This window comes from Euwallacea similis, chromosome 16, assembly GCF_039881205.1.
Source record: "Euwallacea similis isolate ESF13 chromosome 16, ESF131.1, whole genome shotgun sequence".
NCBI lineage: Eukaryota > Metazoa > Arthropoda > Insecta > Coleoptera > Curculionidae > Euwallacea > Euwallacea similis.
The window spans coordinates 3,158,240-3,184,469 of NC_089624.1; the positions used below are offsets into that span (position 1 = coordinate 3,158,240).

Below are 26,230 nucleotides of genomic sequence, written 5' to 3' on the forward strand. Positions count from 1 at the left end.
AAATGCTTGCCCGCACCAATATGTCACCACCGCCAAATAGGAGAAAACAATATTCTACAAAATATTTACAAGTTCTTCTCAAAGCTCTATTCCGCCTATTAGAAGAGTATCTATTGAATCTAGATTCATCCATAAAGAATATTGCATCCTATTCCTCAATCCTCCAATGAAAATGTTCGCGAGTAAATTGTAAACGATTTTGCGGGTGATCTACAGTCAATAGAGAACCCAGGAAAGGCCTTCTGGAATTTATTCCAAATTCATTAAGTGCTTACGAATTGTATAAACACAAACGGCGTTTCTATACAGTATGTTCACAGATAGAGGGCCCAAGAGGATAAATAGACAAAAACTGTCGTTTTTCGACACAAAGTCATTCTTGATAAAAGTCTCTGCTTCTCGAAAAAATACGGTTTATGAAGATAACTATGAACTCTTTTATACAGGGTGCCCAAAAACTACTAACACATGAAACACTATTAAGAGTAAACTAGCTTAATTTCTCATTTTAGAGTAAAACGGTAAATAAAAAAACAGATTTTACATTCTATCCAAAGTTTATATACAAAATTCCACTATTCCAAAATAGTTTATAAATAATTCAAAATAAAAGTTAGTAAATATTATTTATTCAAACACACCTCCCCCGTATTTGACGCATTTTGTTTATCGAAACAAAAGCATGTATGTTATTTCCAAGGCAGTCTTTGCAGAAACAGGATTTTTGATATTTCCACCAAACTGCAAGTCCGAATTTTAACATGTAATACATCATCGTAATCAGAAAAAAAAACTGAATTTAAAAATATAAAAATCCAAGATGGCGCCCATAAGAAAAAACAAAGTTGATGTTAGTTCCGGAAAATCGAAACGTCGAATTCCAAATTTGGAACCGCCATGTTATAGAAGAGAAGAAGTGGCTACGACAATGTGCCAGCTATCTTCAATTATATCTTCAAATAAGTCCAGAAAAAAATAAAAACTTGTTTTCGAAATTTCGTATTTTCCCTTGTATTTCCGGAAGTAATCAGAATTTTGTAATTCAACAGCATCTTACATAACTCAAAAATGCCCAACTTTGTCCTAATTTAACCGACCTCGTATCTCTTCAAATAACCGAGATCCCCATGGTTAAGCTCGAAAAACGGACACCCTGTATACCAAATTTAATACGAACAGTATTTTTGTTTAGAATCTATAGCCCTTTGCGCTCTAGTACACAACATTCATCGACTTAGAGAGAAATCAATGATTAATAAGGAAGCAGGGTTAGATGTTAAAGTTAGAAGTTAAAAAGGAATTTCTAACAAAGAAGTATGTGAGAACTTTACACTCGAAATACATTGTAATTAATAACCCAAACTTAAGGGGCTCAGTAAAGGCAAGACATGTTCTCAGTTTAATTCTTAAAAATTGTCATTATGAATAATTTTCTTAAAAGTATTATATTATTTTAATAATTTAAAAAAAAAAAAGGCATACCTTGCTTTTACCGATATCTTGTACCGTTTTAGAGAAAATCGCATTTTATTATCAACATGTACAATATATGCCAACAATTTGAAATCAAATAAAACGGCAATTTGTTGTAAAAAACAGTATGTTTTACAGCTAAAGTTATTAAAAATGTTCATGCTAATATTTAAAGTTTACAATATTCAATATCATGAACATTAGTTATTTTAATAATATTATTGAATTTACTAACAAGGAGTATGCAGATATGCATCTAATGCTCGGACTTGCAGAAGGTAATGCTATCGAAGCTGCTACCTCGCAGTCCATGGTGCTCATATTGGACATTCTTGATAATTTTAACTGTAATACATACCACTGTTTATAATAAACTGCTATTTTATTTGATTTCAAATTGTTGACGTGTTTGGTACATGTTGATAATAAAATGCGATTTTTTCAAAAACGGTACAACATATCGATTAAAATAAGGTATACCTTTTTTGTAGGAAAGTTATGAATAAAAGAATCGAGCTATAAGAGAAAATACTGATTTCACCAATTCCTTAAAAAATAAATGAATTTAAATGAGAAATATTGACTTCCCCTGTATAAGAACGACACATGAATCATTTCTTTACATATGAAAAAAGCACGACTATGAGTTATTTAAACACCTCAACTTTCATTGTTATCATGATAACTTTTTGAAAGTTACAGCAAAAATAATTTTTTAATTTGTTACTTTGAGAGCAAATAACTTGATAACGAAAGCCCCCCGTGAATTTTTTTACATGAAGCACTAACTTTACTGTAGCCTTCTTTATAACCCCTAGAATTTATACTATAACTTTTCTGGACACCCTGTATATTTAATATAATTAAATAACTATCTACTTCAAATTTAATTATGATTCCAAATTTTCTACTCTCATATTACGTATGGGCTATACTCTAATCTAGTGAAAGCATTACCTTCTCTAGGTTCATTTTTTTTAAATACACTTAGAGTGGGGAAAACATATCCACAAGTACCTACTTGAAGCCACAATTATTATTTAAAGATATTATCATCATCATACGATACCATTATACAAGTAACTTAAGTGTACAGTAAAATACCCCACTTTACAGTATAAATACCGCAAAATGTGGGAATTGATTGTAGTTCTTCAATACATTTATAGAAAAATCCGTCATGAAAAAATTTATCTTGACTTGTTTGGTAGTAGTTACCGTTAGTGCATCTCTACTTGAGGAGCACCAGGCTCTTTTCGAAACTTTTAAAGTAATTGAACTCGTTGTTTGTTTTCCCATGCATTTTTAAGATTCTTTTTTATTATCAACTTTCTCTCTCTTTCTAGCGAACTTAAGCTAAAATTAATGTAGATATGTAGTTTCTATTCAAACATCTTTTAATGAAAATAATTCCTAAATTTACAATTTTAAGTCTGCCCACGGAAAGACCTACAGCCGCCAAGAAGATGCCAGACGTTTCGCCATCTTCAGAGATAACCTGCGTTCCATTGAACAGCACAACGCCCTGTACGCCAAAGGGCTTGTCTCCTACAATAAAAGTAAGTAATTTATTAGACCTAAATACCGAAACTTAGTTTACCTTTTTAGCTGTAACCATGTTCTCTGATTGGACTCCTGAGGAATTCAGATCTTATCTCACTCTCCACTCCAAGCCGGCACGGTCTCTCAAAACCATTCCCTTCGTTAAGACTAGAGTAGCTATACCTGCTTCCCGCGATTGGAGAACCGAAGGTTATGTTACTGACATTAAGAATCAGGGCAGCTCTGGATATTCCTGGGTTTTCTCTGTGGTAAGCAATTCTCCAATAAGACATATTAGACCTATGACTTATATCTGTTTTAGACCGGTTCCACTGAAGGGGCTTACTTTAAGTCAAGTGGAAAATTGGTGTCTCTTTCTGAGCAACAATTGGCTGACTGCAGTTGCGGCAACGATGGATGTAATGGTGAACCTTTAGACGGAGCTTTCGCTTACGTCGAAGAATACGGTCTTGAATCCGAAGCCGACTACCCCATTAGTATTGCCCCTGCTATTCAGTTTACCAGTTCATTCATAATCTCTTTTTTTAGCTAGTGAGGGAATTTGCAGATACGACGCGTCTAAAGTAGTCACTAAAATCAGCAAATACGTGTCCATCTCAGAAGACGAAGAAAATCTTTTGGAAGCTGTAGGTACCATTGGACCAGTATCTGTAGTTGTAGATGCTTCCTACCTTGCCAATTACGCTGCGGGAATCTACAGTGACTCAAACTGCTCACCCAACAACTTGAACCATGCCGTCCTGATAGTGGGATACGGAAGCGAGGACGGACAAGACTACTGGATTGTCAAGAATACTTGGGGAACATCCTGGGGGGAACAGGGATACTTCAGGATTTTGCGTGGAGCTGACGAATGTGGTATTGCCGAAGACACTGTTTACCCCGTTGTTTAATGAGTAATAACCTGTAAAAAATGATTATTTCATTTAAATAAAATATATAACATATTTCGTTGCAATTTCATAAACGATGTAGTCTAGAATCAATTCAATGTCGACAGTTAGGTAATTACAAAGAAGTATAGGGAAATTACAAGGTCAAGCAACACAACAAGATGTAATCGACAAGCCACAGGAGCACACTGATATGAGTGCAAAGTGTAATTTTCCCACCCTAATCAAATTTACATAATCTCTTTCCTTCTCTTTTCCTCTTTCCTCCCCTTCGCTATCTCTCTCTCTCCCTCCCTCCCTCTCAATTTCTCTCCCACGCCTCTCTCACTCTCGGGTAAGCCATCCTTTTTGGAATCAACAGGTATGTGTTAAAGCTAACGAGAAATTATCTAGGATTTCCTGCAAATCCCTTTCAAGCGAAAAAGTTAAATGGGAAATAATTATAAAAGAAAGGACCAATTATGATTCGAGTGCCTAACATTCCAACCCACATGTTATACAAAGTGATGTTGACGATGTGGAACCTTGTAGACACGAAGGTTCTCTCGGGAGAGTAATGCATATTTCTTGTGCTGAAAATTCCATTACTTGTTACTTGAATTCTTGTTAAATTCTAAATTAGGGGGATGAAACTTTTTTTTCAACTTTTCTCCCATGTAATCAAGTCTGCATCTATGCATTTGCCAGATCCTCGTGTTGGACATCTTTATTTTAAATACCCTGTATTTCTCAGAATAACAAAAAGGTTATTTATATACAGTATCGAAAAACAGAGAGATAAAGTTTTCAAGAGTTGGGCACTTTCCTTGAAGTGTATTATCTACCCCACATGAAGGATAATTATAAATACATTGTTTACTATTTTTGCGATGAAAATTCGATATGCATTCAAAATTAGCTGGTTGACGATCTCATAGGAAGAGAAATCCCGTAAAAATATTCTATTTTTCACCCCCTCACATATTGAATTAATTTGTGCGAAAGTTTCTGGGATACCCTGTTGGAAGATGTGCAATATGACACAAATATTCAACTGAGCGAGCTGTTTTAGTTCTCAATTTTCAATTTTGTGATCATTTTTCTTTAGTTTTTATTGAATTACGACAAAATTTTAAAAATATTCAAAGACACTCAATATATCGCGATTGTGCCAAAGATGAATGGGCTTGGATTACATTTTGAACCCTAGCAAATCTGTATGTACCACACCCATTTTCTTGCCCATAAGCTTAAAGGTCATTTGCGGGAAGCAATTTTTTTGGTATAATGTAGTATATTCAGTGGGAAAAAATTATAGGTAAGTAATACAAAAATCTTAGGGCCCTCAAAGAGCGCAAAACTAACCTGAAAGAGAATACTAGGAGCTACTCACTGTTTCTTGAGGGTAATTCGCAATTAACACTTGTCTTGCCTTAATGCTTTTGGTTTACTCACTGCCTGACGGCATTGCACGACCAGCTTCTTAACTATCGCCAACGACACTGTTAGAAAGCCACTGCCCGTGGTTTTCGACTTGAGGAAGCTGTCAGCTTACGATACTGTTGTCCAGGATTGGACATGTTCTCACGTGCCTCTTGAACCCATAACTTCTAAAAGTCGAGAAATTCGAAAAAAATGTAAATGATTCAGCTTGTCACAAACCAAACTTATTTATTATTGTTACAAAAATATAACTTTAAGTGGCAACTTATTTTTATAAATAGCTAACGATCAATCATATTAAAGATTTTAAGAGGCTTACGCGACTTTGATTAGTTCTTGTGGCCGTGATTAAAATGCTATAGGAGAAATTCAAGTGTTTAAATAATTGGTGCTTAGCTTTCTTACTAAAAATGTACAGGGTGTTTCAAACTCAATGGCCCTATACCTATTTTATAAAAACGAAAAGTTATATGAAAAATTTTACGTATCAGTTTACAATGAGGTTCGATGACCTCCATTTCGACCTGAAGAAGTTCATTTTTGAAATGTCGGTGTAACGAATTATAACATCATCCATGATATTTTTCCCAGAAACATACCCAAAATTCTGACAAAATTATATTCATCCAATTTTTCCACACAACTTTTGTTAAAGAATTTTTTCCTTATGTGTTATTGTTTAAAACTTATAAGCAATAACGTCTTAGAAATTGTCGCAAAAATGTATCTGGAAATATAAAACTAGCCTTGATTTATTCCTATATCTATGTAATTTCTAATACTTCGCATTGTGTAACAATCCCAAAATAACATGTTCGGAAAACTGGAGTGACGTTGATGGGCCTACGCAGTAGCCAGAAAAGTCTCCTGACTTGACTCATATAGACTTTTTCTTGTAGGGGTTTTTTAAAAATAACGTTAATAATAAAAGCTCTTCAAGAAATTTGAAGGAGAAAATAAGAACTGTTTGCGATGAGTTGACGCAGAAAATATTAAGAGAAGCTATTGACACGGAAGTTAGGCGAAGACTTCACATGTACCTTTCGGAAAGAGGAAGTCATTGGATCACATTGTCAATTGGAAAGATGTTAAATTGAATATAATATTTGTTTTGTTTCTTTTTACTGTTTAGTTTTATAAAAACTAATTTATTGTTATTTGTGTAGTTATTGTTGCAAAATTAAGTATTTTTGCGACAATTCCTAAGACGTTTTTGTTTATAACTGTTAAACGATAACACATTAGAAAAAATATCATTGATGACGTCATAATTCGTTCCTCCGACGTTTTAGAATTGAACTTCTTGAGGTCAAAATGGAGGTTATCCAACCCCACTCAAGACTCATATTTAAAATTTTTCATATTACTTTCCGTTTCCATAAAATAGGTATAGAAGTGTCAAGCGCGAGACACCCGTACCTACACAGGAAATGCGGAGTATATGTGGGGTTCAACAGATATTCTATGATAATAAGAATGTTTCTAGGAAAATTTCTTTACACAAAGTCTTTTAATTTTCTATTTAACTAAATTTTACCTAAAAATTGGCAAAATTTACGCCATAAAGCAAGCACTGATAATATTACATCTTGACTTTAAAAAAATAATCTGCATAACACAGGGTAGCCCTGTTGGGACTCGCGACGTATTACTATATCATGGATTATGGTTGTGTTATTTATTAGTTTAAATGTTCAAAGTGAGTTTAAGAAACTGATGTTACGCCCATGGACAACTCCAGTCATTGGGTAATACTGTTGGAATTCCCAGCGCTTAACACCCGTCTTCGGTTGAGGGAAGTTATTTTATGATTGGGATTTCCAGCACTATTCTTTGTCGGACTAAAATTGCGAATTTAAATTAAAGGTACCGCCAAACGAATACAATGGCTGGGCTCCAATAAAAGCCCAGCGATCGTGCCTCTAAGTGCTACGCTTTAACGCGACAAGGTAGCCTAGAAGCCGCTAATGGGGCCTTATCGGGGGTACGTCTATGGGTGTTACACCTCCGTATCAGTACTTAAGGAGGGTGCGAAACTGAAGAATCTCTGTTTTCTCGCTACTTCATCACGGACTCGTATGCGCTAGATTCTCGTCAACATTCTTTAAATAACGCATTTCTCGATATTGTATAGTTGTTAATGTTACCAATAAGCCTTTGTTAAGTTAAGAAGGTTTAGTTTCTTTTATACGCGAAAACAGTGTCTCTGAGACTGCGAACTCAGGGTGGTTCTTCATAATCGATCAATCCAGTCCACGATCTACGTAGTTCACGGTTATCGTATCGAAAGGGGTGAGTCGACCCAATCACGTACACGCGCCAAAATTGGACCAAACAAGCCCAGACCAAGTTCTCAATTTATAATCATGGATACTTTTAATAAAATTAACAGATGCGGATTGGGAGCCTGAAGCTCCTTAGGAATATTTTTTAGCACTTGGCAATAAAAACCAATAGATGGACATTTTCGAACACTAACGTATAGAGATAAAGAGATGGACACAAAAACTGGAACAAATATAAATATAAAGATTACTACAAATTCGGACAAAGTAAAAAGACAATCGTCACAACTGGATCATTCTGAACTCTCGTCACTCACTTCATTGAAACATTTACTTATGCTTGAAATGATGGATGAGTTGAAGTAATAATTACATATTTTCTTACCTCAAATGTACTATGAGTATTTACTTAATATCAGAATTTGGCGTTCTAATGACAAAAAAAATTATGTGATTCAGATTGAAACTATAGGTCAGTACCATATTTCCTCAACAGAAATGTAATCAAAACTATATTGAAAAAATTGACTTTCTCACTTCCAAAACATATTTTTAAAAATATATGCACGTGAGGACACTCAATGTGATACATACATTTTTAATCAAATAATTTATTTTTTACTGTACAGGAAATTGAAATATTAAAATTTTCTCTTCTGGAATGATAAAGTGAGAATTCTCTAGTGTAAACGTATTCCATTATCGAATGTCACACCATCCAATGCAGTTAAAAAAAATGGACAATATCTCTAAGCATATTGATAACTAATTACCCTTTCAGACATACTCAAAAATTGTCGTCCTTATCATTTTGACGAGCATGATTTCCAACTTAGATCAATCGACCTTAAAAACGCATTTAAATCAATGGCCCGATAAGGTTTGAATTGAATTGGCAAGAATGTTCATCAAGTGTTCATAAGTGTTTACATAGTGTTGCGTCAAATGGTAGACCTATATAAATCAATGAAAATAGTACTATTTAGGAGTAGATATATTCGGGAACCGCAATCATGAAGGCTTTCATTTTGGCTAGTTTGTTGGTAGTTGTCGCGAGTGCTTCCCTTACGAAGCTCTCCAGCGAATTCCAAGCTTTCAAGGTAAAAAGTTCAAGGTCTTAGGAATGTCTAGAGATTTTTAAAATAAAAATGTTGTTTTCATAGCTTAAGCACGGCAAGACCTACACTAACCAAGTGGAAGAAACCAACAGATTCGCTATTTTCCGTGCGAACGTGCAGGAAATTGAAGCCCACAACGCCCTCTACGCCCAAGGTCTGGTCTCCTACAGTAAAGGTATGGTTTCAATGATTTTCCATGAAGATTAATCTAAAAAATGGATGCATAATCAACAGCTGTGAATAAATTCACTGACTGGACTAAGGAAGAGTTTAAAGCCTACTTGAACCTGCACAAGAAACCAGCTGTCTTGACTAAAACCAATGCAACCAAGTATGTGAAGAAGGGATTGGCGGTAGAAAGCTCCATTGACTGGAGGGACCAAGGTTACGTTACCCCCGTCAAAGATCAAGGGCAATGTGGAAGCTGTTGGGCTTTTTCTCTGGTGAGTACTTGACTATGTAACGAGGCCTTTTCAATCAGTAAACTTTACAATTTACTATCAAGGGCAATACCAAAGATTTCCGTATTTTAGATACATGGTGTGATTAGTTTTACCATTTGCATCGCCTTCTATTTACATTATTTCACATGAGGTTTCGCTTTATGAGCAACAAATACCTATGTCTAATATGAATTCTCTGCGCAGACCGGAACTCTTGAAGGTGCTCTTTACAAAAGCAAAGGTCAACTCACTTCGCTCTCCGAACAACAATTGGTCGACTGTACTCTCGATACTAACGACGGATGTAATGGAGGATTGATGGAACAAACTTTCCCTTACATCGTCGCAAATGGTATCGAGTCTGAAGCTGATTACCCATACACTGGTAAATCTTCCCTTTAAGAATTCCAACGGTTTTAAACGGTATTCTCAATTATAATAGCCGTGGACGGTACTTGTCAGTACGAATCCTCCAAGGTGGTAACGAAAATTGATGATTACACTTATTCCTATGGTGACGAAGGCGCCCTTTTGGAAATGGTTTCCACTGTTGGACCTATTTCCGTAGCCATGGATGCCAGCTACATCGGTTCCTACAGCTCTGGAATCTTCTCTAGCTCCGATTGCACCACATGGGACTTGAACCATGGTGTTCTGGTTGTAGGATATGGATCGGAAAATGGTGAGGACTACTGGATCATCAAGAACTCTTGGGGCACTGAATGGGGAGAGAGTGGTTACATCAGACTTCGTCGTGGTACCAACGAATGCGGTGTTTCCGAGGACGACTCCTACCCCGTTATCAACTAAAGTGATTACTTTTTATATTAATATATTGAACTTTAATTTGTAATTTTAGTGTTTACATGATCCTCATCTAATTGCCACTGCTTCTGGTGACTTACAATAGGAATCCTACATAGTCCAGAAACAAAGTTGTCCATTAGTTGTATCCTACGCAAGACATTTTCTAATAATTTTGACCTTGGAAAGTACACATTCCATAGCGTATATTAATCATTTTTACATGGTAGACAATAGGGAAATATAAAATTTCCACACTTTATAATTGGTTGAATCACCGAGCAAATCTATACAGAGTGCTCCTAAATGTAATGCACATACGGAAAGGCGTAATTTTTTAGCTTAATTTATGACTAAAAATTCATATAGACTTAGGCTCGGAAATGTTTCGTTTTCTATCTACAGGGTGTTCAAATTTCAGAAATTATTCTGTTTTTTCTTTAAAGTTGCTACATTTTTTGAGACATTTAGCTAAAATTTAGAATATAGTTACATCATTGGGCATGTCAAATGATTTTGATAATCTACAGGGTGATATTTTTCAGGGGCCATGCCCTTTTTTCGCGCCTTGAACTTTTTCGCGGTGCGTCGCTGGTAGATTCCAAAATGCAAAATGACCTTTTTATTTTATTTAGAAACTTTTTGGTCTCTTGTAGTTTTTTCATATCGGCGTCGGTTATCGAGAAAAAATAACTATTTTCTGTAGTTCATGAAATTTAAGTTTATTATGAGTTAGCAATTATTTATTATAAATAATCTTTTATTTTTAAGAATTTTGAAAGTTTATTTGCAACTACCTGTTAAAAATTAGAGATCAGAATGTAAAAACTGAAAAATGTTTGAAATTTTAACACCCTGTAAATAGGTAACCAAGCGTTTGCAGATCTATGTTTATGTAAACTTTCAAGCATGAAATTAGCTAAAAAATTATTTACTTCTGTATGTACATAATATTTAAGAACACCCTGTGTACTTTTGATGATTATTCAAAAACTCATGGCCACAACCCTCTTGTAATCTAAACAATCTGAGTAATTTAGTTCGTAGTTTCAAACATCAAAATACAGTAAGTGTAGTAACGTTTCAAGTAGTTTAAACTGAATATCTCACTACGGAAGGTATGATCCGTTTGAAAAATAATTTTGAAATATACCTTTTTGTCGATAGCTGCAGCTCTGCGCTGTTTCCAAAACTACTAAAATAAAATTGAACACGAACGCTACATATAAGGAAAAAGGAAGAAATCAAAACTCTTCGATTCCGAAAAATGGGAGACAATTCTCTTAAGTGACACCACAGAGATAAAGGATATGCAGTATTTTTCATGATTTTCTCCTAATTGAATCTTGTCTGTTTCATTGAGTTGCTTTGAGCAATTGTTGTTGAGGACAATGAGGTACTATCTTACCTTCCATTAATACATATTAATTACAATTCCAATAGATTTTAATGAGTTTCAATTAATTCTGTTTTTTGTGGTAAACCTTCCCTTGACCTTCTTCTGTTGATGACATTAATTAATTGCTTTATTAACCAACTAGTGTCTTGAGTCTTTGATGAAATGTTCCATAAACTAATTTCGTTCACAATATATCCGAAAAATATTTTTTGTAATTTCATTAATGGCATATGAAAGCATTTCTATTCTATGCACAAAATAATGGTAAAATATTTATCTGACCTTTTTGTTTTAATATAATTTGTGCAGCTAATTCAAGCGTAATAATCCACGGTTGGGGAATCATAAACTGCGGTATAGTTTTAAGTTTAATTAAGACTGTCACAAAAATCAGTGGTGTGCTTAAGGAATATAAGAACTTAAGGCATAATTTAAAGCCTTAAACCGGACATTTTCATGGTCAAATCCTTTTAAATTATAGGTCCATAAATTTCTTTATTCCTTATGCGATGTGAGCAAAAACCTTTTTTCAAAACCTTACAATTTACAATATTCAACATTTTTATTGAAAAAATGCTGTATTAAACAAAACGGAACTGATATTACTCCACAGTGAAGGAGGTTAAAGAGGATACTGAAAAATCCTATAAACAAAAATATATGTCAGGTTAGTTGATTTCCATGAACTACATCACAACAATTTCCTCACCCTACGCCCATGACCAAGCATCGACTCCCTCCAAAGCTAGCTACGGATCAATGATTGTGATGGTGCAAATAGGTTAACGGAAGAAGTCTTGATATAAAGAGAGTACAGTGAGTTAGCAATCAGAGATTAATCATTTTCAGTAGAAGATTGAGATCAGTAAAGATCAAAGATGCCCTCTCCTTGTGAACCCTGCAAAGGTGAGTCCAAGTTCTTGATTTAGGGGTTAATGATATAAATGGTGTTAGTGTCGATATTGATTTGTGGGAAATTCAGCGATAAGAAGAATTATACAGGTGTTTCTTTAGGGGTATATTCCTTGGGTGGAAGTAAGAAAAAAAGCTCCTATAAACATATGTTCGGAATCGCTTCATTTCCGAAACGCACGGTGTGGAAGTTTATGAAAAAATCGTTATTATTAAAAAAAAAAAAAAAACGCTTAAGCTAATTTAATTTTCGTCGTTTCTGGTGGTGTGCCTCTTACATAGGAATTCGTCTAGAAATTTCAGAGGCTTAGCCATAGGGCAGGTCCATTGGTATTGGACACAAAAATAGTAGCGCGCAGTAGATTTTCTAATGTCTCTTAATTTCTTGTCACATTTCGCAGTGTTCTTTGTCTTTTCGTCTTATTTTAGCCTAAGGAATATCCCCTTAAATTTGCGCCGTATTTTTTGGAGACACTTTGTATAGAATTGCAAATAGCAAGATCGCCAATTAGCTTAAATTCCTAAAATTTTGGCACATTTTTTGCAGACACGTGTAAAGATTCCTGTGGGGATAATTGCAAGTGTGGACCGGACTGTAAATGTTCTGAAAAATCAGGTAAGATCCCTTTTTAATTATTAAACTGCAAATTAAACACTAAAGAGGTTTTATGTTATTAATACTTTAATCATTAGCGGAATTAATTCATCATACAATTTTGGCCACTAAAATAACAGGTGATCATTAAAAAACCCTCATTGTAGGCGTTGAACCGTAAACGTCGGACATTGATTAAGACATTCGCTATTTACCATCAAACTTTGGACTAACAACAGACAACAGAGGAATCTATCTAAAATATGCCTCTAATGTTTTAACGTTTACCTTAGTTTTTTTTGTGATCACCCTTTAATAATATGTACTGAAACAGACAAAAATTTGATGCAAAACCAAGCTAGCTATCAGTAAGTCTCTTTGGGACTTGGTGTAGTTACTAACTTACCAGATAATCCTTTAGCTCCCATCCATTTTCTTAATTTATATTAAGTCAATTAAATTTTGTACTTTTATACAGCTCCCAATTCGAGGCCACCCAATAATTTTTGAAAACCAAAAGCTAAAATGTTGCACAAAAATTATAATTAAAAATATATACTAAATTAGATTATTTTTGCTTGAATTTACTCAGAGATTAGTGACGCTTGGAATTGTCAATCTCAATATTATAGCGAAAAAACTAGTCTTTGTTCCAGATTATCATAACTGATCATGAAGCTTTTCTTTCTTAGGAGAAAGCTGCGAATGTCCTACAAATTCTGACCACCCTGCCTGTGACAAGAAGTAACTCCCTCTTCATTTAAAAATGATCTTGCTTCCTCATAAAGTAATAATACATTAGCCTGTACCTTTAGAAATATTATAATATGGGCAATTATTGTAAATGACCACTTCAATAAATCAAAAGGGAGATGTCTGATCTACGAGTATTGATGTTTTCTATCCAAAGTACCTAGTCACTGGAACGACATGAATCTAATATAATATATCATTGTATCTTTATTCAGAGTTGTCGAAATTAAATACATACATATATCATTTTTAACTCCTTTTCAACAGTATTAAATAACATCTCATTAAAACAATAGTAAAATATATCATTTAAAATCACTTCTTCCGCTTCCAGGGAAGCATATAATAACTCTTACCAATGTAATTACGTAAGTACTTATTTCTTACATACAATGAGACAAAATCCTAATGCTACAGTTCAAAAATACGAAAATGGCATTTTCAGTAATAAGTATAAAAACTAAATAGTGTATAGAGGAAAAAGGACCCTATTTTTGCTTAGCATGGCAAAAAAATGAAACATTACAAGCGAAGACTTACTTTCTAGATGATTTGCTTTAGGCAAATATTTAAATTGATATAGAAAAGTAGTTTTGGAATAATTTAAAGATTTTTCTTTTATTTTTCCTCTTTATCCATTAAAATTTTCAGGCAAATAACAACTACTTCTGGCAATTGGTAGATACATTTTAGGCCTTTACAGATTTAAGCGATTTTTAATAAAATTAAAAAACTGCTCTTAGAGCCACTAAACTGAATCACAATTTGAAATACTAATTTGAAAGATACATACATTTGCAGAAGGAAAACTGGAATATCCAACGTTAAAGCTTTTAACACTAATACCTTAGTCTAAGGATTACCATATTTTAAGTCATCTACCTTTATGATTTAATCGAAAGCCAAATTGCTCAACGGCAGTAAAATTTTTTGCAGGTTTTCAGATGTTTCCATACATGCAAGATATACTGTAGAGTGGACTATACATAACCAAGTAAAATTGTACGAAAATAGTGGAAAGACTATTTAGAAAAGATTTATAGTGGTTTTCTATATTCTCACTTACACCTTCATTTTCTAATTTACAATTTTTTAAATCAATTCTAGTTTATTTAAATATAGAGTAACATGAAAACTGATTTTATTAAGGAAATTTTAAGGAAGGTTTCGACTGGCTTTAACTAACATTAAGGAAGATTTTTAGGGGTCAAATTTCCCTACGGTTTGGAGTAAGCCCAGATTTAAGTTAATCTATGTTAATAAATATCAGACCCTATTTTAGTATTGAATCACACTCTAACACTTCCATGGGAATTAAATGAAATTCCTAGCCACGCAAAAAACTTCTTACAAAAACTTATAAAGTTTTTTTATTCCATAACAGAAAGAATAAAACGAAGTTTAACAAAAATATACAAAGCAAATCATCGACAGGTAAGTTAAAGGCTATAAAACCGTCAATTTGTACTTTGAAGAAGATTTAAAAACTTCTAAAATACCATAAAAAACTCAGTCATCTGACGCGATTGGTTCCTCATCAGTGTCCTCATAGGAATCGGAAGGTTGATCTTTGCTACTTTTAGAGAGACGTCTGCATTTCATCTCACATTCCTTAATTTGAAATCCTGCAAATAAGAAATGTTTGGTTTAGATTTTATAGATTAAGTAATTCATATTTTACATACTTAATTTCTTACAAAAACCGGAAAGATGTATGAAATGTAATACATCTACTAATAATTCCTAATATCAAAGATTCATAAAAAAGTAGTATATTATAAAATCAGCACAAAATGCTACATTTTGCTGAGAATGCACTAAATCTTATATAAAGTTTAAGGTAAAAATAGAAAGAATTCAATTTTAAAGCGCAATTTCTGTACTTTTACTTCATTTTCGATTCGAACAAATTCATTTACAAAATTATTCTTAATAAATTGGAGAGTATACATTTTCTTAAGAATTTCTTCGATTACCTGTATTACGAAGAATTCCCATTGTGCATAGTAGTTTTCGTAGCATATTTGATATTTTCTAATAAATTTGAAGTATCTTATTCTAAAACACAGTTTCATTAAACTTTAGTTTTGACTTTCGATTGAAACCTTCCTAAGAAAATACGAGTTTTAACGTGAAGAATCCAAAAACATCGGATCTAGTATTGCATGGTTTGATGTATTGATATAAACAACTAATTGATTTATAAAAAAAATACCTCCAAAATTCCTTCAAAATTAAATGTTGAAATCGAATAATAAGACTCATTTTAACCATAATTTGTCCAGGATTTGGAGAATTAAACCATTAATGTTTTCACCATTAATCATTACATTTGTTTTAGATGTAAAACGTAAAAAATCTAATTAAACCTACTTATCAAGGGGTGCAAGGCATTCCTCAAACTAACAAAAAGCATTGGAAACAATATTTCCTGTTGAGTCAGCAATTGCTTGATCCGCTGACGCTCTTTCGACAGATTTGGATTGGAATTCACAGAAACAGGCAAGCATTCATTGGTTGAAAATTGACGAAGGGCCTTCTCTCGTACATAGACCAAGGGCCGAATTACCCTTAGGTCGTGTTCCCTGAAAGGAAATTAGATTCGTCATCTTTCATAACGGCCAAAGTATTGTATGAAGCGATTTCAAAAGCACCTCTACTTACTTTATATAATAGTGAGCTCTCATTGTGCGCATCCTACCCAAATGGAACACTGACAACAAGAAGTTTTCGCAGAGATCATCCAGATGCTGACCAATGGCCAAGACGTTATATCCAGAACTTTTAGCGGCGGAATACAGACGATGTCTCATTGTAGCTGTACAGAAGCTAAACAAATTTTCTTTGGCTTCTTCTTTTTTTTCTGGAATAAAAATGCATAATAAGGGTCACTGTTTTTGATCACATGAAATTACTTACCAGTCTCACAGCCTGGATCACTTTTCTTGTCATCAATAATATAATGCACCCCTAAACCCTTTAGATGAGGAATGAGAACACAAGGGTCACATTTAGTAGAGTCGGGATCGACAGTTATGGCACCAATACTAAACAAAACTCCTTCCTTCTGGGCATGAGTCTGATATTGAAGAAGCGTGTGCAGTAGACTAAGAGAATCCTTGCCTCCTGAGAGGCAAACCATTACTTTGTCACCTAAAAAATCATTAAAACACAATTATAATTAAATCTTTGACTCAAAATCAACGCCATTACCATCTCTTATCATCTTATACTCAGTAATAGCCTGCACTGTGGGCGACCACAAGTTCCTTTCTGGACAGCACCATTTTTTTGCTGCCATAGTTTCCAGAGTATTCGGATCATCGCTCATGTCCCTATGAATTGTCGGTCTCTTCTGCAGTGTTGAAAATTTAATTTCCGATTCAGACTTCCTATGCCCTCTTGAATCCGAGTTGCTGCGTGTTTTGAACTCTGACATATTCGAATTAAATTGGAAATGTTCATGTTCTTGAAACGACATGTTTATGCCGCTAAAAATAAATTTTAAAAGTAACTTCATGTTGCTTTTATTCCATATGATATTACCTATCTTGAGAGCTAACACTGGCTACAGTGGACGATGACAAAATCTTGCTCTTAGCCCCCGTTTGCTCCTCACAAGGTTTGGTATTAGTTATCACATTTACCACAGTGTCACTGCTACTCCCAGGAGTATATCCATTATTTTCTTGCTTCTCTTCATACTTCGGAGGGCTATTCCTCAGTTCATGTATCCTTGAGTAGGTCAGTTGAGTGCTTTCAGGAGTTATGAAGACATCAACGGCACTAACAACGTCCCGAATTTCAGATTTGACCTCATTGGCCATTTCGATGGATATTTTTTCGAGGTATTCGGCTACTTCGTTGGCTGAGATTGAGTCGCTTCGTCCGTCTTCACTTCCACTCCCTATGGCAATATTATACAGTCAAATTAAAAGAAAAAACCTAGGAACATACGCACCATTCCTCTCGTAAAAGAAGGAATTATCTCTATCGCTATCAGTGTTTTCCAACACATCCTCGACTTTGGAAATAACTTCTCTAATTTCAGACTTAATGTTTGTGGCTAGTTCTTTGGTCATTTCAGTCACGTATGTTTGGAGATCAGGGACAGGGGAAGCCCGACCCACCTAAAAAATCGTATAGGTGTTTTAGCTTTAAAGAAGGCACATGAAAACTTCATTAAAAAAAACATTTAAAATATTATGGCAGTAGGCTTTTCGGGGTGCTTTACTAGAGATTATTTCAAAAAGTTGGGTGTAAAAATAATTGTTTTTGAGTGGAACTAACGGTAAACATCAAAACATTGCTCGCTATTGAAAAATAATGGAGAAAATCCCAATATTTCAATTGCAACCTTTGGATCGATTTCATTAAATCTAAAATGTATTGACATAACTGGTTCTTTTAACTGTGACAATTTTCCATCATTTGGGGCTTATAAAGGTATTTGTATTGAATTTGGTTACAAGAGCTCTTCAAATGTGGAAAGAAACCTGACCTGAAAAGTGACTTAAATTTGGCATTAAAATCAAAGTTTTTAGATTCTAAAAGGATTTGGGTATCAAAATACTTAAAAGTAATGGAATTTATTGATTTTTTAAACTCTAACAAATTTTTAAAAATTGAAAATTAAGTTCCTAATTGCAATAGATTTGGTTTCTTTTAATTTATGTTATGTGTGACGCTTTACACATAAAATTAAAAACTTAGGGAGGAAAATCGAAGGTATTATGAGACACGCGCAGAAAAACGTTGTTCTTTTAAATCTTTATTCTTTTAGAAGGGGTTGTGACTTTCAAGCTTTGGTAGAGAATCTTTCTTAGAGCTTTTACAGGTCTGCATTGAATACTTACTTGACTGCAGTCGACAGTGCTAGAACTCAAAATATTGAGGCTGTGAGTTGGAGAAAGATTGGCATCTGAATCTAAGGAATGCAGTTCGTTCTGACTGCTGCAACTCATCTGCCTTTGCCTGAAAGCACCCATCCCGAGACTCACACGAGTCTGCGGACTCAGTACTGGCGGGGAAACATTCGGATGACCCAAACTCAAGCACCTAAAAAACCTTAAATTAAAGCGTCTAAAAATCATCAAATATTGTAAGTGTACCGGTCTCTAACAAAATTCTGCTGCTGCAGTTGAAGATTAGCTGAATTTACTGATTCCCCAACAGCAAAATTTACTGCAGGTTGAGATATCTGCGGATAGTATAATCCGTTGACATCCTGCAAAAAGTAGGGCACCGGAGAAGAACATGTGAGTATCTTTGGATCATCAAGTGAGGGCAAGCTATAGTGACGGGGAGATCCTGCTCCGCTGGCTTGAGGAATGCCTGACGTTGAAGTTTTTTGGGGATTATCCTCGGATTTGTCAGTCTTTTTGGATGTCATGTACGATCCAGGATCAAAAGGAGCCTTCTGCTTGACATTTTGCGCATTGCTAGTAAGCAGCGACTGTGCCTCATGTTGCAACATGAACCAACGCAATTTCTCCCCTCTATTATCAAAAACAATCCCTTGATCCTGATAAGGCAGCCTATTCGCTGTCTTCCTCGCCCTATTAAACAGATTTCTGGCAGTCTGCAGACACTCCGAATAACTCTGAGGAAACAATCCAGGTCCAGATATTCTTCGCTCGTTCATAGTCATCTTTCCATCGATATATCGAACAGAAGATAACCACTTTCGGTCCTTTTGCACTGCATTAGTGTGATGCCTCCACTCGCCAGTTTCCAAATCAACTACATACTGCGGCAACAACTTCCAACCTTCAGTAGCCACCATTTTGACTGCTTCCATCACAAAAGCTAATTCTGCGTCGTTGATAAAATATGGAAGACTGATACGCGTGAATCCAGGTCTAAGAAGCTCTAAAGTGGAATTATCGACGCCCAAATTAAGGCTGGACAGCCGCCTGTCCTCCAAAATAATGTTTTCGTATTGGTCAGCAAGACTCTGATCGATGCCCAGTAATTCCTGCGCATACGCACCAGAACATGGGCAGCCTGCGCGAGCTTGTATTCCGAATACATCGTTGAGAACTGCGCACACGAAATTGTGGTGGAGAAAGGTTCCTCGGGGGTGACGCACCATGAAGGAGAAGACGGATAGACGTTTCAGATTGGGAGATGTGTTGCCAAGCAGAGTTATTTCAGGAATAGTGCGGATGTGCTGCAGCATTTGTCTGAAATCAATAGAGTGTAATTAGAAATTTAAAGAAACGTTTTCATTATAAATTGCTGTGTGAGAGAGATAAATATTGAATAAAGGTGAAGTTAATGTTCTGATGGTCCAAGTGTATGACAGAGTTCTCAACCCTCTTTCCTATCTAATTCTTCTGGAGCATGAGTGGCATTACAACACCCAACCAGAGGAGAAAAAAAGCGTAAAGCACGTTCTATGCGAATATTTAGCAATAGCTAGACAAAGTTTTCATTTGTGCGGAAGAGCAGTATTCAGAGAGGTCATGAGGTTTGTTAAAAGCCTGAATATACTAGGAGAACTACAAAAGGCGTAATGGACAGCTTTCATTCAATAGACCACAATAGACTTAAAGTCGTAGTAGAGTAGTTATCACTCCATCAAATTCGATATGATGCGATGATATAACCGGAAAAGTAATGCAAGTTATTGAAAACTCTCTAATGAAAAAATTATTACAACGGAATTTATTTATTTCACAGAAATTTACATTTTAATAAAGCTGATGATATCTCAGTACTGACAGCTTTGTAAATGCAAACTGCACCTCCTTCTCTTATTGCCCCTTTTTTTTTCTTGATAATTCTATTGCCCGAATCATCATTCTGGTTTGTGTATAATAATCTACGAATTCTGTTGCTCTGCTAGGCCATGTGGCAGTAGAGCTCCTTTTGGCTATCTGACATGTTTCGACATATTTTACCAGTCTTTATGAAAAACTCGGTCGTTCTCATACCCTGTGTATTTTTCATTATATTCCTGAGAAAACTAGAAAATCAATTCCTGCTGATATTGCTAACTCTCTGCTAGTACAGACACGTAGATATGACATAATTTTTCAGGTCAGGGTTCTGATGCGATTCGGTCTTGTTAGTGAGCCTCTGTTCGTTCAATTGTAATAATTCCCTTTTAATTTTTGGATTTTTTCTTCGGAATTTAAACTTGACGTTTGCAATGTATTAATCTACTTCGCGAACTTGATATAGATATAAAATACCATTACAAACACTCAACACACTCAATAATGGCATTTTTTAAAGCTAGGATTGGCAAAAAGTTTATTTGGAAAAATAAGCAAAATTATGATAGCAAAACATATGAATTTTTATGGTTTACTGTATTTTATTAAAAAAATAGGTATTATATTTTTATAATATCTGGGGAGGACAATGCTTTTGCTCCCCAGGGAAAAAATACTGCCATCAAGGAACGTATTTTCCTCCATTAAGAGCAAAAGTGCCGTTTTTTCTCTCTAATGAGGGAGAGAGGTTTTATTTTCGACGAAGGTTGTAGAAAAAAATATTTTTTTATTTTCTAGACAAGACAAGTTAATTCATAGTACTTCCACTATTCTCAATATCTCCCCCCCCCCCCCTTCTACCTTTATTTAACGAAACTCTTGAGAATTTTTCAGCAAATAATGCCTTCTCCATTTTTAAAGATTCGTTTCACATATATTTCAATATAACCTTCTCGTGTCACCCCAAACAAATGTCTAAAGATAAGATATCAAAATAAACATGTTGCTTGGAGTTACTACATATTTGCTAGAAACTTTGCAATCTAAACAAACTCATTCATTTACTTACTTGTTGATTTTATCCTGCTTTTGCTGGATATTCGAAGCAGACACGGTTTCCTTAAGTTGCATTATGAGACCAAATCTTATAGACTCCACGACAGCAGCACAGTTACCTTCTTCTTGCAACTCAAAGCCCTAATAAAAATGATAGAGGAATGTGAAGATTGATTTATTTGCTTGATTCTCAGTTATTTAGCCCTACCTTTTCAGTCTCACTAGAAGCAAAAAATCCATCAGCTTCACAAGCGTTTAGCCTTCGAAAAATTGGCTTTTTAGCTATCAAAATTCCTAAGAAGAGGAAATAAAGCTCAATTAATATCTAAATCTTTTATGGTGGAAAAAAGTTATTTCCCCACCTGGAGTTTGAACTCCTCCTATGAACTTATGTCCAGAAAAATAAATTGCATCTTTATTGGCAAGATTGTTGTCTTCTACACCTTGAACACTGGGATTTAGGTCGATAAAAACGTTTGGCGCACCCATATTGTAGTCCCAGAATGCCAGAGCTCCATATTGGTGTAGCAATATGGTGCAGGCTACGTCATCATAAAGGATCCCCGTGACGCTCGAAGCTACTGAGAAGCACCCAATAAGCTGTCTTCCACAATTTTGGTGAAGTCTTAGTTGGTTCTCCAGATCCGTTAGATCTAGAAAGCCATCTTTGGTTTCAGGTATGCGGACAATCTGAAATGATTAATAAGCATCAGTGCGCTACTTTATTTCGGAAGGAAAATAAAAGAAATGGTAAAACTGAAAAGTAATTATTTACACAAGCCATTTTTAACGTAAACACACCGAGGGTACCGAGAACTTCAGCCCCAAACAACGGTTTACTGAAAATAAAATACAATACATCAAGCAATCTCGACCTTGCCATTTCGTACAAATCTGAGTTCAGAGAGATTCAAAACTAAATGCATTATCTCGGTTGGATTCATGGTAAATCGACACTTTGCTAAACAAAAGTGAAGGTGAACAGCCATTATGTGGTCGTATAAAATAAACAACTTAATACAGGTGCTTTATCCTTCTTTCATACCTATTACTGTTGTTAATGTCGCTGTTTCATTGTGAAACGCCAGTGTCAAGGCTTACAGACGCTTCCTCAATTGAAAAGGACGTTAAACAAATATACTATCTGCATATAAGGCCGTAAAATGAATTCTTTCCCGTGTTTTCAAAACGGGAAAAAATTTGATAAAGTGCCGGACAAAGATGGCAAAGAATTCTTTTGAACATATTTTCGCTTTTTCCAGATCTTTCAGGTCAGTTTTTTACACAAACCGCAGTATTCCAGGAATTCTGACATTGCAGTTTGGTCACCTGAATATTCGAATTGCCAAAAACTTCTTGGATATATAGTCTCACTTCTTGTCTCATTTATTCCATTTTAATCGAAAGTAAGCTTATTAGAGTATTGTTTATATCTATAGATTAATTCCACTATTCATTGTTCCCTTTGTTTCTCATGACAAATCATATTAAAGTGCCTCGATAATTTTTGAAATTTCGTCATATAACCCTCGGGCCAAGGTCATATTTGACTTGCTCCTAAATATGCATATGGTTGTAAAAGAGTTTCAAGAATTTCCTATATTTAATTTAGGAATAGACAATACAATTTACACTATCTAATTTAGTTTCAATCATTTCATTAAGAATCCAAAACACGTGCTTCATTTGAAACTGATCAATCCGCATTCCAATTAAATCCATTAAATGAAGACATACTTGAATACTTTCAATCACTCAGCAAATTGACTAAATATTCCTTACGATAAAATCCAAAATTTCAAAGGCCCCTTCAAACCTTCAATAAAATTTTGTGCTTTTTTAAATTGTAAAAATTAACTTTTAATTTCTAATTTTTTAAAAACTAAACTTGTTATTTCACATTTGGACACCGTTTACACAACAGGAAATGCACTTTCCTCTTGACTGATTTTAACCAACACAGTGTCATTTAACAGAAAAACTGTTCTTTTCGACAGTGGAACGACTATTATACAGGGTGTTCCTAAATATCATGTACATACGAAAGGGCTTTAGCTTATATCAAGACTAAAAGTTCATGTAGATAAGGCCGCGAATACTTTGTTACTTATCCACAGGTCCAAATTTCAGAAATGTTTTAGTTTTTTCTTTATAACCCTGTGCAATTTTTAAAATATTGAGCTAAAATTTGGGACATAGCTTGCGCTGTAGAACTTACATCATTGGACATGTCAAATGGTTTTGATAATCTACAGGGTAACATTTTTTTCGGAGCCATGCTGCCTTTTTCCCCTTGAACTTTTTCACCGTGCGTCGCTAGTTGATTCTAAAATAGAAATGACTTTTTTATCTTATTTCGAAATTTTTTAGTTTCTTGTAGTTTTTCCGTATCTGTGTCGGTTATCAAAAACGAATTTCTGTAATTCGCCAAATAAAATGAAAATGTTTAAAATGAGCATGAAAAAAGTGTAGTAGACTGTGGCTTCATTTGGATAACTTGTGCCTGTATATCTTTATAAATTAAAAGTTTATGTTGTAAACTGTAACATATAAAAGCGTTCTAAATTCTCCTTATAATCTCGTAATGCTAAATTTTACGAATTCTGAAATGGATGATATATATTTTATGTATGACTTTGTAAATAGAAATGCAAGAGAATATGGTAGAAACCGAAAATTTTAATAAAAATACCAGTGATGCAAGTAAACCTCGTACTGTTAAAATATCACAGGTAAAGAAGCTGTTCCAAATGAAATAGAGGAACATCCAGACACTAACACCAGAAACATTGGCGAACAAATAATTATTAGACATGAAGTTGTTTGGCGTATCCTGCGTGATTCTTTGCTATACCCTTATCACATTTAAACGGTCCAGATGCTTCTTCCTCGAAATTTCCCTTTAGGGATTAATTTCAGCCAGTAGTAACGTAACAGGCCAGCAGTAAACTCCAATTTTGGTTGAAGATCCTATTTACTGACAAAGCCAATTTTACAAAAAATTCGGTTACAAATTTTTATAATAACCATATATGGGTGGAAGAAAGTCAACATCAAATTGTAGTAATACATTTTCAAGAGTAGTTCTCATTAAATGTATGGATTGGAATCATTTGGGATCATCTCATCGGTCCTTTCTTTTTGCATGGTCGCCTTACTGGTAATGCATGCCGGCAATTTTTGGAACAAGAATTGACTTTATTACTGGAAAAAAACTTTTTTGCTGAGAAATCAAATGTGGTATATGCACGATGGTGCCTCAGCATATTTTTCTGTTTTGGCACAGGAGTATTTGAATGAAGTATATGAGAATAAGTGGGGCGGGTCTCAATCATAGTCTCCTAGGTTTCCTGACTTATGAAAATAGTCTAAACTTTTTTTCTTATGGGGCATCTAAAATTTTTAATGCATACAACACCACTGAATAATGTCGATAAGGTATGAAATCGAATATTAAATGTATTTAAAAGCGTAAGAAACACTCCGGGGGTATTTGAAGGGGTACAGGCATCAATGAAAAAAAGGGCGGACGCATGTGTAAAAGTTGAGGGAGGTCACTTTCAACAATTGTTATAACGTAGTTTCTTTAATAGGGTTATTATTATTATTATTATTTAGGATCATTCCGGGTTTAATTTTTAACAGGTGTTTCCAAATAAGCTTTTAAAATTGTTAAAAATAGAAAATGACCTATAAGAAATAATTGCTTACCCATGATAAATTTTTATTTCATCTGGCAAATTACAGAAAATTGTTTTTTATTTTTTTTCACAATAACCAACGCAGATATGAAAAAACTACAAGAGACCAAAAAGTTTCTAAACAAAATAAAAAAAGTCATTTTGTATTTTAGAATCTACCAGCGGCGCACCACGAAAAGTTCAGAGGGAGAAAATGAGACATAATCCCTAAAAAAATATAACCTTTTAGATTATCAAAATCATTTGGCATGCCCAATGATATAGGTCCTATAGTGTAAACTATACTTGTATTCGAAATTTTAGCTAAATATGTTAAAAGCTACAAAAGCTATAAAGAAAAAACTCAAAAATTACTGAAGTTTGAACACTCTGTAGATAGGTAATGAAGCGTTTGAGGATCTATGTTTATATGAAGTTTCAGTCATGAAGTAAGTTAAAAATATGACTCCTTTCCATATGTACATGATATTTAAGAACATCCTGTATATTTAACATCTAAGCTCTTTTCCAGGCGAAGAAAAGCACTTTTTTCTTTACCTATATTTGCCTCCGCGTGAACTTAGATTTAATAGAAAAGTGCATATTCTCTTCGACAGCATGTGCCTATTTTTACGGCTCCTTTCATTTTTCCTAAATTAAAAAAGAACTTCATATTTACTTTTCTTATTTTGACATGCAAGCTCTGTGTTCCTGGATAGAAAATTACTTTTCCCCTAACCGATTTTGCTCAGCGTAATATTATTTGATAAAGAAGTTCATGCTCTTTTCAATACACTTCCACACTTTTCTGCGCTTTCTAAAATTGGAAAAACTTCCTCCATCTCCTTCACGCCCGAAAACTTATATTGCATTCATTTCATCTAATCAAAGCAGAAAAAAAAACAGCCTTGAAAGGCTACAACCCATAACGTGTTACACCCATACATCCTTGCAAAAAAACACTTAACCCACAAAGGTGTCAATGACTTCCCCCGAAAATTAAATTCGGCAAGCCAGAAATATGTAGAGAAAGTTATTTTCAATTAGCGCAATACAATAAGCAAGATTTGCAAATCTCAACCATATAAGGACTGATTAGGCTTTGATTCCTT

At 34.5% G+C, this 26,230-nt stretch overlaps 3 protein-coding genes and 1 long non-coding RNA gene across 5 annotated transcripts in view; 3 read left to right on the plus strand and 1 right to left on the minus strand.

Moving 5' to 3' along the window:
- Positions 1–2,605: 2,605 nt before the first annotated feature.
- LOC136414207 (cathepsin L-like proteinase) lies at positions 2,606–3,983 on the plus strand. The gene is made up of 5 exons (XM_066398088.1): positions 2,606–2,743; positions 2,906–3,032; positions 3,082–3,284; positions 3,338–3,512; positions 3,565–3,983. Exons 1-5 carry the CDS (start codon positions 2,654–2,656, stop codon positions 3,927–3,929), a joined length of 960 nt encoding a protein of 319 aa, XP_066254185.1. The 5' UTR covers positions 2,606–2,653; the 3' UTR covers positions 3,930–3,983.
- A 4,593-nt stretch (positions 3,984–8,576) lies between these two features.
- Positions 8,577–10,050, plus strand: LOC136414031 (cathepsin L-like). Its single transcript, XM_066397823.1, has 5 exons — positions 8,577–8,736; positions 8,800–8,929; positions 8,989–9,197; positions 9,402–9,582; positions 9,640–10,050. The coding sequence occupies exons 1-5, from the start codon at positions 8,650–8,652 to the stop codon at positions 10,005–10,007; spliced, it is 975 nt and encodes a 324-aa protein (XP_066253920.1). The 5' UTR covers positions 8,577–8,649; the 3' UTR covers positions 10,008–10,050.
- Positions 10,051–12,156: 2,106 nt separating this feature from the next.
- LOC136414209 (uncharacterized) lies at positions 12,157–13,781 on the plus strand. The gene is made up of 3 exons (XR_010752531.1): positions 12,157–12,306; positions 12,860–12,928; positions 13,600–13,781. It is a non-coding gene; the product is annotated as an uncharacterized lncRNA (long non-coding RNA).
- Positions 13,782–13,849: 68 nt separating this feature from the next.
- The window catches only part of LOC136414194 (uncharacterized), a 37,070-nt gene continuing 24,689 nt past the window's right edge, over positions 13,850–26,230 (minus strand). Inside the window, exons 4-15 of one of the 2 annotated variants that reach the window (XM_066398068.1) lie at positions 21,801–22,128; positions 21,647–21,732; positions 21,452–21,579; positions 18,772–19,845; positions 18,517–18,718; positions 17,622–17,790; positions 17,207–17,567; positions 16,874–17,151; positions 16,580–16,813; positions 16,325–16,523; positions 16,034–16,245; positions 13,850–15,285 (exon numbers count right to left, since the gene is read on the minus strand). In XM_066398068.1, the coding sequence (XP_066254165.1) occupies positions 15,170–15,285; positions 16,034–16,245; positions 16,325–16,523; positions 16,580–16,813; positions 16,874–17,151; positions 17,207–17,567; positions 17,622–17,790; positions 18,517–18,718; positions 18,772–19,845; positions 21,452–21,579; positions 21,647–21,732; positions 21,801–22,128 (3,387 nt within the window). In that variant the 3' untranslated portion in view covers positions 13,850–15,169. Of the gene's footprint in view, positions 15,286–16,033; positions 16,246–16,324; positions 16,524–16,579; positions 16,814–16,873; positions 17,152–17,206; positions 17,568–17,621; positions 17,791–18,516; positions 18,728–18,771; positions 19,846–21,451; positions 21,580–21,646; positions 21,733–21,800; positions 22,129–26,230 lie in introns of both variants that reach the window. The other variant, XM_066398067.1, reaches the window with a different exon arrangement.

Coding starts and splice junctions, on each gene's coding strand:
- LOC136414207 (XM_066398088.1), top strand. CDS start 2,654: ATGAAAAAATTTATCTTGACTTGTTTGGTAGTAGTTACCGTTAGTGCA. Junction 3,285..3,337: donor ATTCCTGGGTTTTCTCTGTG/GTAAGCAATTCT, acceptor TATCTGTTTTAG/ACCGGTTCCACTGAAGGGGC. Junction 3,513..3,564: donor CGAAGCCGACTACCCCATTA/GTATTGCCCCTG, acceptor CTCTTTTTTTAG/CTAGTGAGGGAATTTGCAGA.
- LOC136414031 (XM_066397823.1), top strand. CDS start 8,650: ATGAAGGCTTTCATTTTGGCTAGTTTGTTGGTAGTTGTCGCGAGTGCT. Junction 8,737..8,799: donor GCGAATTCCAAGCTTTCAAG/GTAAAAAGTTCA, acceptor TTGTTTTCATAG/CTTAAGCACGGCAAGACCTA. Junction 9,583..9,639: donor AGCTGATTACCCATACACTG/GTAAATCTTCCC, acceptor CAATTATAATAG/CCGTGGACGGTACTTGTCAG.